At 40.7% G+C, this 15,830-nt stretch overlaps 1 protein-coding gene across 4 annotated transcripts in view; it reads left to right on the top strand.

The window, feature by feature from the left end:
* Window positions 1–349: 349 nt before the first annotated feature.
* Window positions 350–15,830, top strand: part of Dcaf6 (DDB1 and CUL4 associated factor 6) — a 101,860-nt gene continuing 86,379 nt past the window's right edge. For all 4 annotated transcript variants that reach the window (XM_090340512.1, XM_090340514.1, XM_090340513.1 and 1 more), the window contains exons 1-2: window positions 350–801; window positions 12,405–12,466. In XM_090340512.1, the coding sequence (XP_090196638.1) occupies window positions 705–801; window positions 12,405–12,466 (159 nt within the window). In that variant the 5' untranslated portion in view covers window positions 350–704. The remainder of the gene's footprint in view (window positions 802–12,404; window positions 12,467–15,830) is intronic.

The raw sequence follows: 15,830 nt of genomic DNA, 5'->3' as shown, positions 1-15,830 counted from the left end.
AAAGTGAAGCCGCGCCCGACACACTCCTTTCACTTGGACATAGGAGGCCCGTGGCTAAAAAGAATTTTCCACCTTCCAGGCCCGCCGGCGGCTCTTGCTTTCTCTAGGACGGAGACGCGAGAGCGAGTCACTAGAGAGAACGCAGACGGCCGCTGCTTCTCTCTACTCCTCGGTCGCCATAGAGAATTAAGGACTTGGCTAGAGTGGCCAGGATGGATACACCCTTCTGGGTTGAAGGAAGCTGTGACGCACACCAGCCCGAGATCCCGTGGGCGGGGAAAGGGGGGGGAGGTGGCCGTGATCTCGCGAGAAGTGGGTGGAGGGGGCGGGTCCAGAACGTAGAGGGAGGAGTTACGGTCGCCTCCGCTCCTCCTTCGCCTCCGCTCCTCCTCCTCCCCCTTCGTGGGAGCGGGGCCGAGGGAGGGGACTATTGCTGATCTCCGGTGTGCTTGGCTAGTCTGAGGCGGGGAGTATGAGGCGAGCTCCGGCGCAGGTGCCGCTCGCCTCCCGGGGAGAAGGCGCCGCCGCCGCCGCCGCCGCCGCCGTCGTCGTCGCCGCCGCCGCTATTTGAGGCGCGGCGGCCGCGAGGCCCGGCGCGCGGATGGTGCGGGTGCAGCTCGGGTGTTGATCCGCGTGTCCCCTCCCCCTCTCCCCTCCTCCCCCGCGGTGGTCTCCTCTTCCACACCGGACCCCCGGCCAGAGCCATGTCTCGGGGCGGCTCCTGCCCACACCTGTTGTGGGACGTGAGGAAAAGGTCTCTCGGTCTGGAAGACCCGTCCCGGCTCCGGAGCCGCTACCTGGGTGAGCGGGGGCCCCCGGGGCGGGGACGCCGAGGTCGCCGCCCGGGGGTGGGGGAGGGGCTCCGCCGGGACTGTTGGCGGTGGCACCGCGTCTCCGGAGGGGGACCCCGGCCACCAGTCCTGGCACCCACGCCTTCCTCGGCCAAGCCCCCGTGGGAATGCCGGCCGCCAGCCGCCGCCCTGGCTGGCTGGATTCCCCCCCACCCCCGGACACTCGGGCCGTGGACCGGCGGTACCCGCCTGGGAAAAGGGTTGAGCTTGGGCGGGCGGACGTGGGGGAGGCCGGGTCTCGGGAGAAGACTCGCTGAGCCTTACGGAGCTGCGGCATTTGGAGCAAAAAGTTGGTGCCATTGCTCTTCCCCAGAGGCGGAGCCCCCGCTCAGCCGAAGCGCTCCCCCTCACCCCCCCCCCGCCGTGGGTCTAAGGGACGGTTTCGGTGTCTCCGCGACGCGGTCCCCACTCGCTGCCATCACACTCGGCGTCAACTGTGTTGGGGCGCTGAGCCAACACCGGAGTGATAGCTGAGCCCTCCCCACCCCCGCGCCTCCCCGGGCCGCCCGCTCAGTTCCTCCCGGGGAGGAGCGGAGGGTAGGGTTTCACGTTCCCCTTCTCACCGCTGGAAAACACACTTGGCATTTTCTGTTTCTTAGCTAAGCTTTCTAAAAACAGCCCGCCCCGCCGAAGGCGCAGGGTTTCGCTCCTCGCGTTTGTTAGGGTAGAACGCGGCTTTCCTAGCCACGTCGAGTCAACTAAGAAAAAGTCAGTGCGTGTTCAGGGCGGACGTGCCCCGTCAGGACCTGCCCGCCCCTCCCCTGACCCCCTCTCCCCCAACCTTCCCAGTTTGTCACTTTGCCAGGCGAAAGGATTTGATGCTGTCATTTTTCGACGTCAACAAAACACATTGGAAACAAGAAGCAAATGAAATCCCGATTACAGCCAATAGTTCTGGTTTATGAATTAGTTGAGAAGAATTAGGCAGTCAAATTTAAGTTTTTTTTCTTTCTTACCATGAATACATTTATTTGCAAAAACTGAGAAATGAAGTACTCTTATCTCATCACTCCCATTCCGGTTTCACACCCACCCTTTACAGCTAGTCATATTTTCTGTTCCTGAATATATTTGAGACCTTTTTTCTTAGCATTTTATTTTTTTCTTTTTCTGGAGTTAATATAGGACAATTTTTGGATTACAAATGCGTCCTGAGTTGTTAGGAAAGTCTTACTTCCCGTCCATAATTGGCCATTGACTTCCCCTGATTGTATCTCCGAGATGATTTGCTTTGTTTCCCTGAGATGATTTGCTTTGCTTGACACCTCTATTAGGTTTAAGTGTCTTGCATCTGGTTTGCTTTGCTTATATTTAACTCCTTTATTTCAACAAGATGTACCTACACTGATGAAGCTTAGATCTTTGCCTTAAACAAGCACACAAATTCAGGAAGGTTTTTGTGCACACAAATTCAGGAAGGTTTTTGTGCCCGTGCTGGGGCTTCAACTTTGGCCTTGGGCCCTAAGCTTTCGTGCTCAAGGCTTGTATTCTACCACTTGAGCCTCAACTCCACTTCTGTTTTTGTTTGTTTCTGAAAGTAAATCTGAAATAAGAATCTCCTCTTTGCATTTTCATCATCACAAATATACATTGTGCCTGTGTGTGTGTGTGAGAGAGAGAAAGAGAGCGCACGCGCTAAATATGTGGTGGTGTAAACATTGTTTTGCAGCTTTGCATGGAGATCTTACCATGTCCATAAAGGTACCTATATGGTGTTTTTTAAATGATTAGCCAATATTCACAATACAAAACAGTTACTGGACTCAGCCTTTCTCTGTGTGTGTGTGTGTGTGTGTGTGTGTGTTTTGCAGGGGAGGTTGTTACAGGGTCTTACTATATAGATCAGGCTAGTCTTGGGCTTCTTGGTCCTTTTCCCTCAGCTTCCAGAGTGCTGGGGTTACCAGTCTGCCTCATCATACCCAATCACATCCTTTCCCCCCTTTTTCTTTTCCTTTTTTTTTTGGTGGGTCTTGGGTCTTGAGCTTGGCCTGGGCCCTGTCCCTAAGCTCTTCAGCTCAAGGCTACCACTCTACCCTTGAACCAAGCTCCACTTCCCATTTTCTGGAGGTTAGATGGAAATAAGAGTCTCAGGTCCTTTTGTGCCCAGGCTGGCTTTGAAGCTTGATCCTCAGATCTCAGCCTCCTGAGTAGCTAGGATTACTGGTGTGAGCCATTATGCCCAGCTTCTTTTCCTTTTCTTTCCTTCCTTTCTGACCCTGGGGTTGGAACTCAGCCCTTGGTCACTCTTCCCTGAGTTATTTTGCTCCATGCTAGTGTACTAGCTTTGAGCTATAGTTGCACTTGGGCTATTTGGAAGTTAAATCCTGAGACTTGGGACTTTCCTTCCAGGGCTGGCTTCTAGCCACAGTCCTTAGGTCTCAGCCTCCTGAGTAGCTAGGATTGAAGAACTTGTACCCTTCCTAACAGCAGTGCCTGAACCATCCTTATATATATATGCCTTTGAGTGGTTGTTATAAGTACCTAGAGTGATAAATTATTTTTAAAATGTTTATAGAGTCTATTAAAAATTACTTAAAAAGTGTGCAAATGTGTTTTAAAATTTGTTTGCTGAAAAGAACTTCATTTTAGGTTAATAAAGCAAACCACTTTTGGAAATTTATAATTTAAGCTTTAGTTGCACTGTTTAAGTACCTATATAGATTTGTGTTGATGCTTTTAGTTCAGCTATATCTGTGTTAGTTAATTAAAATAAGACAAAACATACACTTTCTAGTTCCCAGGGACTTTTTCCTACTTGAAGTGTAATTGACAAAATTATATATATAGAAGGTATACAACTTGATGATTTTATGTACATACAGATTGAGAAATAAACACTACAAGCTAATTAATATACCCATCTCACTGCAATCTTTTTTTTTTGTATGTGTATGTATGCTGCTAAAATTGTCTTTAAAAGTATCCTTAGGAAAGTGGAGATATGGCTGTAGTAGTAGAATACCAGTTTTGAGTGGAATAAGCCAAGCAAGGGCTCAAGGTCTTGTGTTCAAGTGCCAGTATCAGATCAGACATATAAAAAAAGAAAAACAAAAACTCACTTCTTAGAATTCACTTTTTTTAAAAGGCTCTCTTATAAGTTGTAGGCTTTTAGAAATTAAAGTTTTTAAGATACTTCTCTATGTACAGTTTATATTGTATACCGTTGGAGGTTAAATATTTTGATTTGTTGCTAGTATTGTAGTTTTTAATAATGAATTAGGACTCAGTAAAATTAGAATAGAACTACTGAACAATATTTTTCTGGTGACATTTACATACTATGAGTTTCATACTATGGCAAAAAATTTTTTTTTTACAGTCAGGATCTTTTTTAAAAAGAGTAATTGTTAATTGTGGAAGTTCAGAGCCTGAGAAACCTACAGATTTAAATGTTTCTGAGTTTCTCAAGATACTCTTCAGCTCTAGTTGAAGAGCAGTGCTTTTAAAGTTGAGTATAACTTACTAATGACACACTTATATATAGTTAATAAAGGCAAGCCTTTCTTCCTTACTTTTTTGAAAAGAAATTTTTTAAAATTTTATTTGTTTTGCTAGTCCTGGGGCTTGAATTCAGGGCTTGAGCACTGTCCTTGGGTTTGCTCAAGGCTAGCACTCTACCACTTGAGCCACAGCACCACTTCCAGCTTTTTCTATGTATGTGGTACCGAGGAATCGAACTTATGTCTTTGTGCATGCTAGGCAAGCACTCTTATCACTAGGCCAAACTCCCAGGCCAGAAAGGAAACTTTTTGAAGGTTTAAGTTTTTTTAATTTTTGGTACCAGTTTTGGGGCTTGAACTCAGGGCTTTGCACTTCTTAGCTTTTTCTGCCCAAGCCTGGGGCATTGTCATTTGAGTCAGACCTCCATTTCCAGCTTTTTGCTGGTTATTTGGAGAGTCTCATAGAGTTGTCTGCCCAGGCTGGCTTCCTCAAACCATAATCCTCAGATCTTCAGCCTCCTGCGTAACTAGGATTTACAGACATGATCCTTCAGCCCATGCCTTGAAAGTGGTGTGTGTGTGTGTGTGTGTGTGTGTGTGTGTGTGTGTGTGTGTGTGTGTGTGTGTGTGTGTGTGTGTGTGTGTGTGTGTATGCATGTGTGCCAGTCACGGGACTTGGGTGCCATCCTTGAGCTGCTTAATGCTAGAGGTCTAACACTTGATCATAGCACCCACCATCTTGGCTTTTTTGGAGATGAATCTCATGAACTTTTGTGCCCAGGCTGATTTTTGAACCATGGTCTTCAGATCTTAGCCTCTTAAGTAGGTAGGACTAAAGGTGTGAGCCACCAGCACCTGGCTTGAAAGTGTTTTTGAATGAATTATAAACGCAATAAAGGAAATTTGGTGAAGTTTGAAACAAAAACTCACTTCATGCATTTCCTGTTTCTAGTCATATCTCCTTTGGACAGGCTCACCTGAAAGTTGAATCTACTCTTTCCAACCCTTTTAAATTAAAAGGCAAAATGGACCAAAAAAAAGTTACTATTTTTTTTTTTTGCCAGTCTTGAGGCTTGAACTCAGTGCCTGAGCACTGTCCTTGGGCTTTTTCAAGGCTAGTACTCTGTCACCTGAGCCACAGCACCACTTCAGGCTTTTCTTTATATGTGGTAACGGAAGAATCGAACCCCAGTCTTAGTGCATGTTAGGCAAGCACTCTGCCACTAGGCCAAACTCCTAGCCTTAAGTGAAATGGGTGAAAGTAATTTTGAGAAACTTTGAGTTGTTTAATGTATAAATGTTTGAAGTATGGTTAATCAGCCAATGACAACATTTTAGTGGAAATTATCTCTTTTTTCCACTTAGAAAGCCAGTGTCTTTTTTAAAAAATTTATTTTTAATTTTGCCAGTCATGGGGCTTGAACTCAGGGCCTGAGCACTATCCTTGGACTTTCTCAAGGCTAGAGCTCTAATTCTTGAGCCACAGCACCACTTCCAGCTTTTTTTTCTATGAATGTGGTACAAGGAATCGAACCTAGGCCTTTGTGCATGCTAGGCAAACAGTCTGCCACTAGGCCAAACTCCTGGCCCGTTAGTGTCTTTTGAATACCATCAGATTATGGACCAAAATGGGTACTTTTGCTTTATCATGGAAACATTTCGTTTCTTCATTATGTGTTGTTATGATATAGGAATATCAGTAAGTTCTGACTTTTACCTCCTAGTAGAACATTCAGTAGAAATTTAAAATATGTGATTTTAAGCTAGGTGCTGATGGTGGCTCATGCCTGTATTCCTAGTGACTCTGGAGGCTGAGATCTGAGGATTGTAGCTTGAAGACAGCCCAGGCAGGAAAGTCTCTGATACTTATCTCCAGTGAAGCGCCTTAAAAGCTGGAAGTGAAGTTGTGATTAAAGTGGTAGAGTGCAAGCATTGAACAAAATGCTCAGGAACAGTGGTACCAAGCAGTCGAACCCTGGTCTTTGTGCATGCTAGGCAAGCACTCTTCCACTAGGTCAGACTCCCAGCCCAATAGGTATTATTAATAGGTAAATATTTGCAGCATTTTAGAAGTGTTTTGGCCACAATCCACAGTGAAGAATACACTTAGAAGCTGGGCATTGGTGGCTCATGCCAGTAATCTAGCTACTCAGGAGCCTGAGATATGAGGATCACAGTTATAAGCAAAGCTGGGCAGAAATGTCTGTGAGACTGTGCTCCATTTAAATATCCAAAAAGCTGTAAATGGAGCTGTGGCTCAAGTAGTAGAGCACCAGCCTTGAGCACAAAAGCTCAAGGACAGTGGCCCTGAGTTCAAGCCCCGAGACTGGCACACTACAAAATACATTTACATGGCAACTCAAGATATACAAAGCTAACTGATTTTCTAGAAAAATTTAGCCTTACTAGATGAGGTTCTTGTTTGTGAGAAAAGAGTCTGTGTTGCTTATTTTGACCTTGAATTCATTTTGTAGCCCTAGTTGGATGATGAATTCCTACCAAAGAGTCTTGGCTTTGGGTCCACAAAACAGCCCTAGATATTATACATGTAATGGTTAGTGGTAGTGACTTCAGAGGTGAATGGGGTTCCTGAATATTTAAAACAAATTGGAAAAACTTCAATGGCTTGATAGCTTATAAGGAAAGTATTTTTTTTTTTTACAAAAACCCTCATTTACATTGAACTTTAATTTACAATGAAATAATTAGGGTAGGAGATATTTATTTAGCTATTTTTATTAATTATTGGGGTGGTATACTTTTTTTTTTGCCAGTCCTGAGGTTTGAACTCAGGGCATAATATTGCTCTTGGGCTTTCTCTAGGCTAGAGCTCTACCACTTGAGCCATAGCACCACTTCTGGCCTTTTCTATGTATGTGGTACCAAGCAATCGAACCTGGGTAGGCAAGCATTTTACCAGTAGGCCAGACTCCCAGCCCTGAGCGGTGATATAATTTTTTAATCCTAATTTCTTTCATAAGTACTTATAGTGATATTGCTGGGTTGTCTAACTGTGTTTATAACTTAGAAGAAACATTTTCCAGTTGTATTCCTGCCAGTACTGTGTGCGTTCTAGTTGCTCCACTTTGTCACCAACAAGTGGCATAGTGAATCTTCCCAAATTTGGTCTTTGTGGTAGGTATATAGAAATACATTTTCATATCATTTTTTTTGGTCAAATATTTTTGCTAAGGTGTTCAGGTTTTCTTTTTTTATTTCATGTTTACCTTTTAAAGAATTCCTTATATAAAGCCAGGCACGGTGGATCACGCCAGTAATCCTAGGTACTCAGGAGGCTGAGATCTGAGGTTCAGGGTTCAAAGCTAGCCCAGGTGCAAAAGGACCTGAGACTCTTATCTCCAATTAACCTCTTGAAAATGGGAAGTGGGGCTGTGGCTCAAGTGTAGGACGGTAGCTTTGAGCTGAAGAGCTCAGGGACAAGGCTCAGGCCCAGGAGTAGGGAGCTAGCCTTGAGCTGAAAAGCTCAGGGACAGCACCCAGGATGAGTTCAAACCACATGGACCCACCAAAAAAAAAAAGCCTTATATAGCATTGGTATATATCTTTCATCAAATATGCTTTATATATATTTTTCTGTTTGTGTCCTGTTTTAATATATTTTATAATTAATAATTCTTTTTAATACTTTAAATATATAATCCAAGGTCACAAAAATTGTATTGTCTTTTTTGGCCTGGACTTTTTTTTTAATTGCATAATTTTGAGTAATTTTTTTTTTGCAAGTCCTAAACCTTGAACTCAGCACCTGAGCACTGTCCTTGGGCTTTCTCAAGGTTAGTGCTCTATCACTGAGACACAGCACTACTTCTGGCTTTTTCTATCAAACCCTGGTCTTCATGCATGCTAGGCAAGCACTCTACCACTAGGCCAAACTCCTAGCCCTTTTTGTAAAATTTTTTTGTAGGGGAAAAGTCAAGTATCTTCTTTACATATGAATGTAGTTTGGCTCAACAATATATGAGATTATCCTTTTCCCTTTATTGAAAATCAGTTAACCAGTTAACCAATCAAGTGAATTTCTCTATCATGTTTTATTGGTCTGAGTTGTCTATTCTTGTGCCAGTACTCCAAATTTTTATAGTGTTTGAAATCAGCTTCTATTATGCTTTCAATTTAGTCCTTTTTTCCCAAAAGTGCTTTGGCTATTTGTGTGTGTGTAGTAGCAAGAAGGTTAACCTAATATTAATTTTAGTAGATTAATGTTGATTTTCACACAATTTGATAGGTTAATGAGGTGAAGATACAAGATAATTCTAGTTGAAGAATTGTGTGTGTGTGTGTGAGTGTGTGAGTGTGATACTGAGATTTGAATTTTAGGCATCATGCTTGTTAGGCAGGCACTGTGTTGAGCCACAATTCAACCCTTGAAAAATTGAGAATCCTTTTAGTACTGGTTTCCGGCCAAAGCCACATCCTTTCCTCTCATTGCCCATGGCTCTGGCAACCTGAAATCTGTTTTCTGTTTACTTTTGTTATTTTAAGAATGTTATATAAGCTAGGAATAGTGGCACATGGCTTGTCCCAATTACTTGGGATGCTGAGGCAGCAGGATCACTTGAGCTTACAAGTTTGAGATTACCCTGGGCCCTTGTTCCCCACTCCTTCCCCTCTCCTCCCTAAAGAAGAAACTGTATAGATACATATGTATATAACTTCAGAATGACAGTATATAGCCTACCCCCCCCTCCGTTTTTGTACTGGCCCGGGGCTTGAACTCCGGACCTGGGCACTGCCCCTGAAAGCTTTTTTTCCCTCAAAGCTAACATTGTGTGAGACTGTTTATGTTACCAAGAATTACCTCAAAACTAACATTCTACCACTAGAGACATAGGCTACTTACAGCTTTTTTGGTAATTAAGTGGAGATAAGAGCCTTATGGACTTGCTTTTCTGGACTGGCTTCGAACTATAATCCTCAGCTCTCAGCTCTCCTGAGTAGGATTATAGGTGTGAGTGACCAGCACCTGACAGTATATAATCTTTGTGAGATTGGATTTTTCACTCAGTCTTGAGATGCATCAAATTGTTTGTACCTCAGCAGTTTACTTTTTATTGTTAAATAGTTGTCCGTAGGATGGGCATATGCTTGTTCAGCTCTTCATTGTTGTTGGATATTTGGATTGTTCTAGTTTGGGGCTAAGACTATAGCTGCTGTTAACATTTATGTATGGGTTTTATATGAATATTAACTTTCATTTTGCCCATGTTAGTATATTTTATGAGAAGCTATCATGTTTCTTATATATTCCTATCATGCAGATTCTTAGTATAGTTCTTTAAATTTATACTGAAATAGTTTTCAATGGAGCGGTTGTAAATAATATTTTATTATAAAGTTCAGTTTCTTCATGTTTATTGTTAGTATGTAAAGGTGTCATTGCATTTCTTTGATATTGCTTAACTCCCACATTAGTACACACTAGAGTTTTTCGAGTATGGGAGACTGTGTATCAGAAGCTGTCTTCTGAGTATAAAATCCTTTGTCTCTGATGTAGGTATTTTATGGTCTTCTGCTATCATTTAGGAAAAGATGGCAGACTAATTGGTTATCTTGCAAGTAGGTCAGATTGTTTTACAGTTTTTAATAGCATTCAGAAATGAGGTTATATTTATTTTAATTTGAGAGCATTTAGCTTTTAAACTTACGGTTCTTTATTTTTGGTTCCTCTTAGTTTCCAGAAGCATACTTTATGGGCTATTTAGTCGACAAGGTTTTTTCAAAAGTCATGTACAAAAATGTCTTTCAGGAACTTTTTATTTAACTATAGTATGTCTTACTGCATGTTTATAGGTAGGTATTTCATATAATGAGTTCTTGCTAAAATAACTTAATTTTCTATTCTCTTGTGTCCTATCACCATTTCCTTTTAATCCAAAATGGCTAGAGCTGGTTTTTAAATCATACTTAAGAAATTTTGGGAAAAAGTGTAGGATTTTAGTAAGTTATAATTGCTATCATATTATTAATTCATTGGAACACCATGATTTTTGTGGGAATGCAGTGCTTTTTTTTTTTTTTTGAACTTTAACTCAGTAGGATTACCAACCTTGTCTTTGCCCAAAAGGATTTTCCTGTTTCCTGTAGTTTGCATCTTTTAAGCCGAAAATCATATAAAGAATAATGTAGCTAAACATGATGACAAGCCCTATAATCCCAGTATTTTGAGGCAGGAGGATTGTATATCGGAAGCTAGGGTTACACCTTACATCCTGCTCCCCTTCCAACCAAATGAAAACAAGGAAAAAACCAACATAGTTCTTGAACACATTCTATTTAGTCTCTCTGGGTATTTTATTCCAGTTTAAGAATTATAGAACATCTTCCTAATAAATTTTAACCTATATATCCTTTACCTATTACCTGTTACAAGTAAGAAGTAAAGGAAGGAAATTGGCTTTGGGAAGAGCCTGATCTTTCTTTTCTTTTTTTGCCAGTCATGGGGCTTGAACTCAGAGCCTGACCACTGTCCTTAGGTTTTCTTAAGGCTAGAGCTCTACCACTTGAGCCACAGCACCACTTCCAGCTTTTTCTGTATATGTGGTACTGAGGAATCGAATCCAGTTGTTCATGCATGCTGGGCAAGCACTTTACCACTAGGCCAAACACCTAGCCCAGATTCTGTTTTTTATATTGAATGAAAAGAGAACATAATAGAGAAATTGTTCTTTGTGACAGAATGCAGTCATCTAAATTTCATTAGAATTCATCAGATTTTTAAATTATCAATCATCATAAACAGCTTTCATTACAGTTTGATAAATATTTTTTTCTCTGTCTTTGGTATAAGTGTTCACATTTTAACTGTTTTGCCTCTGAAGAGAATTTGGCTGATTTTTTTTTTGGGGGGGATGCTTCATTTCGTCATTAGCTTTAAAATACTTTGACCACTGGGTTCAGGTGGCCCACACTTTTTTTTTGGCCAGTCCTTGTGCTTGAACCTCAGGTTCTGAGCACTGTCCTTGGGCTTTCTCAAGGCAAGGGCTTTACCAGTTGAGCCACAGCACCTCTCCGGCCTTTTCTGTGTATGTGGTACTGAGGAATCGAACTCTGGTCTTCGTGCATGCTAGGCAAGCACTCTACCACTAGGCCATGTTTCCTGGATTCACACTTTTTAATTCTAGCTACTTGAGGTGAGATCTGGGTACATTATCAATGTTTGAAGCCAGTCTGGGCAGAAAGGTCCAAAATACTAACTCTCATTAACCAGCAGACTCAGCAAAGTGCCAAACTAGTAGTGTGGCTCAAGTGGTAGAGGACCAGCCATGAATAAAAATATTGAGAGTGTGAGGCCTTGAGGTCAAACCCTACTGCAGGCACAAAGAAAAAATTGTTAAAATTTTGGCATTATTATTAATATTTGCCATTCTATTTTAAATTGAAATCTTAATGGTTTTCCTCTGGCCTTCTTTTAGATCTTTTTCCTGTCCTCCCCTTTTCTCTCTCCATCTCTCTCTCTCCCCCTCCCTGCCCTTCCCTCTCTTGGTGCTGTCCCTGAGCTTCTTTTGTTCAAGGCTAGCACTCTACCACTTGAGCCATAGCACCAGTTCTGGCTATTTCTGAATATTTTATTGGAGATGAGTCTCACAGGTTTTCCTGCCCAGGATGCCATTGAACTGTGATCCTCAGATCTCACTCAGCTTAAGTAGGTAGGACTACATGTGTGAACCATCAGTGCCATTTTACTGGAATTTTTTTGTTGTTGTTGTTATAGTTATACATAATGTTTTCATTAAGTGATACATACATATATATTTCATTTTATCACTGTATTACTATCTAACATTACTAGGTACAGTAAATACTAGATTAATATTAAATGGATCAGTGAAGAAACTTTGGTTTACTGTAGGCTAGACACAGTACTTAGTGCTTTCCTTGCTTGAAGCATTTTAGTCCTTATAATTTCTACATTGCAGGTATGCTAATGAGAAATTGAGGTTTAGAAGTGGTTAATTTGTCTTATTACCATTCAATTTACAAAATGATGGAGCTGAAATTAGAGCTTCAATCAATTATGCTGGATTCTAGGCTCTTTAGTGTGATACTTCACTCAGCAGTAATATGATTTATTTAGTTCTTTCTTTTTAAACAGGAAGAAGAGAATTTATCCAAAGATTAAAACTTGAAGCAACCCTAAATGTGCATGATGGCTGTGTAAGTAATGGTTTATTCTCAACTTTGAAGGATTTTAGTAATATATTTAAATGTTTGATGAAATGCTGTAATCCTCCTAGAAGGAACTATAACTCATAAAATGGGAGAATAAATAAATAGATTAAAATACGATGGCTCACCAATAGCTATAATCCTAGCTATTCAGGAGGTTGAGATCTGAGGATCAGGGTTCAAAGCCAGTCCCTGCAGAAAAGTCCCCATGAGACTCTTAGCACAAGTTGACTATTCAAAAACTGGATGTAGGGCTGGGAGTTTGGCGTAGTGATAGAGTGCTTGCCTAGCATGCAGGAAGACTGGGGTTCGATTCCTCAGTACCACATACATAGAAAAAAAGCCGGAAGTGGTGCTGAGGCTCAAGTGGTAAAAAGCCTGGAAGTAGTGCTGTGGCTCAAGTGGTAGAGCACTGGCCTTGAGCATGAAGAGGCTCAGGGACAGCACCCAGGACCTGAGCTCAAGACCCACAACTAAAATACAAAAAAGCAAGTATATGTAAACTTAGAAAAGTATTCTCAACGTTTTTGAAGTGCAGTATACTTTTCTAATATCATTAGAAGTCTTCTATCTCTACTTATATACAATGAAATTCTATGCTGCCATCAGAAAGAATGACATCGCCCCATTCGTAAGGAAATGAAAAGACTTGAAAACAATCATATTAAATGAAGTAAGCCATGGGGCCGGGAGTTTGGCCTAGTGGTTAAAGTGCTTGCCTAGCATGCATGAAGGACCCGGGTTCGATTCCTCGGTACCACATACATAGAAAAAAGCCGGAAGTGGTGCTGAGGCTCAAGTGGTAGAGCGCTGGCCTTGAGAAAGTCCAAGGACAGTGCTCAGGCCCTGAGCTCAAGCCCAGGACTGGCAAAAAAAATAAAATAAAATAAATAAATGAAGTAAGCCAGATCCAAAAGAACATAGGCTCAATGGTTTCCCTCATTTGTAATAATTAATACACATCTCCGACTCTCCTAGCAAAGGATTACAATAGCTCAAAACGTATGTACATAAGGTCATATAGGCTGAGACTAAATGAAATGAACTCTAGGATATGGAAACAAGAGCTTTATCTTGTGTGATTGTTGTTCTTAATGTACTATATTATTTCTCTTTTGTTTTTTGCCTTTATGGTTAATCTCATATTGTTACTGTATCTGACTTTGTTACCTAGTATATTGTATATACATTTATTTATTTGAAGTAGGAAAGGGAAGGGTGAAAACAAGGGAGGGGGCTGAGGGAAGGAAATAGGGACAAAAACATGAGAAAGGGTATCAATGTGTGAGAAGAAATGCAACTACTACCTGACAAATGTAACTATACCACCTCTATACATTATCCTGACAATAAAAAAAACAGAATTTTAAAAAGAAGCCTTCTATCTCATTCACTCTACTAAAATGCTTCTGTGAAAGTTATTGATAGCCTTTATGTCTTCTTATCTAGTTGTCACTTCTCAGAGATTTAGTCCTGTTAATAAACACATCCCTTTTTGAGATACTTTTTCTGCTAATGGCATATTAATGTAGTTTCTTCCTTTCATATTGACTCACTGCATCTTCTCCACCTTCCTTGCTGACTCTTCTTCACCTTTAAATATCGAGTGGGCAAAAACTATCTTGATAACTTCTATCTTCTTTTTTTTTTTAGAACTGAGTGATTCTGTCCAATTCCTTGGCTAAAAAAGATAATACTTCCATTGCTTTCCAGAGCACCAGATTCATACATGCAGCTTTACTTAATAATTCCAGTTGTATGTCTAATAGGCACTTGAAATCCACCAGGTCTAAAACAGAATGCTTTTTAATGTTTTAAAAAAATAATTCTATTGTTACTATAACGTGCTAAACAGAAGGCCTCCTATTTTATAAGTCAGGTTTATAACAATTTAAGGCATGCTTTCATATATCTATCACATGATTCAGTAATTTTCAAGATTTTTTGCCACATATTCTTCTATATTTTATCTTTATTTTCCCCTTGCTGGATTATTTTAAAACAATTCTCAGATATGTCATGCCTACATATATAATCCTGAAAACAATGGACATTTTTTTATAACCAAAATTCCACTATGTATAACTTTACAAGATTGATAGTGTATTTTTTGGTATTATATATAGTCCCTAATTAAATTTCCTTCATTGTTTAAAAATGTCTTTTTATAGTTGTTTGTTCAAAAGATGATCCAGGCCAACTCCATATCTTGATTGCTATGCTTCTTAAATTTCTATTCATCTGGAGCAGTCTTCTCCCTTTTGTACCCTGCCAGTGACTTGTTACACAAACCAGGTCAGTTTTTCTATGGAATGTTTCACATGCTAGACTTATTGGCTTGTTATTGTGGTGTTATTAAATTACTGATGAAGTTTGATTACATTCTGATTTCACTGTATTGGCAGGAACAGGTATAGTACATAATATTTGCTTCATAGTTTGTTGTCCTGCTCTTATTGATAAGATTTATCATAGTATTGAGTTGTTAAAAAATAAATACTTGATTTTCTTTCCTAAATGTGCAACTGTCTGTTTCAGTAAATAAGATTGTCATTCATCTGATGTAAGCTTAAACTTTTCGTTTATCATTTTTCTCTTTTACTAAACGTACATGTTGAGGCTATCCACAAATAAATTCTACCTGAAATCCATCCACATCTTTTCAGTAGTTACCTAGTTTAATTATCCTCATCTTTTTCTGCCTCTGCCTCTTTTTCTCTTTTTGGCTCTTCCCTTCTGTTCCAGTGTCCTTTCTCTTTTGGCAGTGCTGAGAATTGAACTCATGTATGCTAGGCAAGTACTATACCATTCAACCTAGGGCTACACTGTCCTGTTTTCTTATTTATTTATTTAATTTATTTATTTTCGGTAGTGGGGCTTGTACTCTGGGCCTGGCCACTGTCGCTGAGCTCTTCAGCTCAAAGCTATCACCCTACCCCTGGAGCCATAGCACCACTTCCTGTTTTCTAGTGGTTATGAGATAAGAATCTCATAGACTAATGACTGGGCAGTCTTTGAACTTTCATCCTCAGATCTCAGCCTCCTAAGTGGTTAGGATTACAGGCGTGAGCCACCCTTCTGGGATAACTGTCCTGTTTTCTTGGCTGAACTACTGGGGTATCTAGTCTTACTTGGTCTCCTTTATTCTATTTGTATTTCCTTATAATATGTTTTTATAATATGTCCAACAATTGCTATATTAGGCTTGCAAATCAGGTCATTGCACTACTTTATATATCATTTCCTCTGCTTTTTCCTATCAGGTAATGAGACTTACTATATGATTGGCAAAGGCAGAATGATTAAAAACCTTTGTGAAATAAATCCAATGGCTTGAGTCTGGTAGGCTGTT

The sequence above is a fragment of the Megascapheus bottae genome, chromosome 10, assembly GCF_031878675.1.
Source record: "Megascapheus bottae isolate mThoBot1 chromosome 10, mThoBot2.hap1, whole genome shotgun sequence".
Lineage (NCBI taxonomy): Eukaryota > Metazoa > Chordata > Mammalia > Rodentia > Geomyidae > Megascapheus > Megascapheus bottae.
The sequence above is the reverse complement of the archived record's forward strand: the minus strand, read 5'-3'. Positions and strand labels throughout refer to the sequence as shown.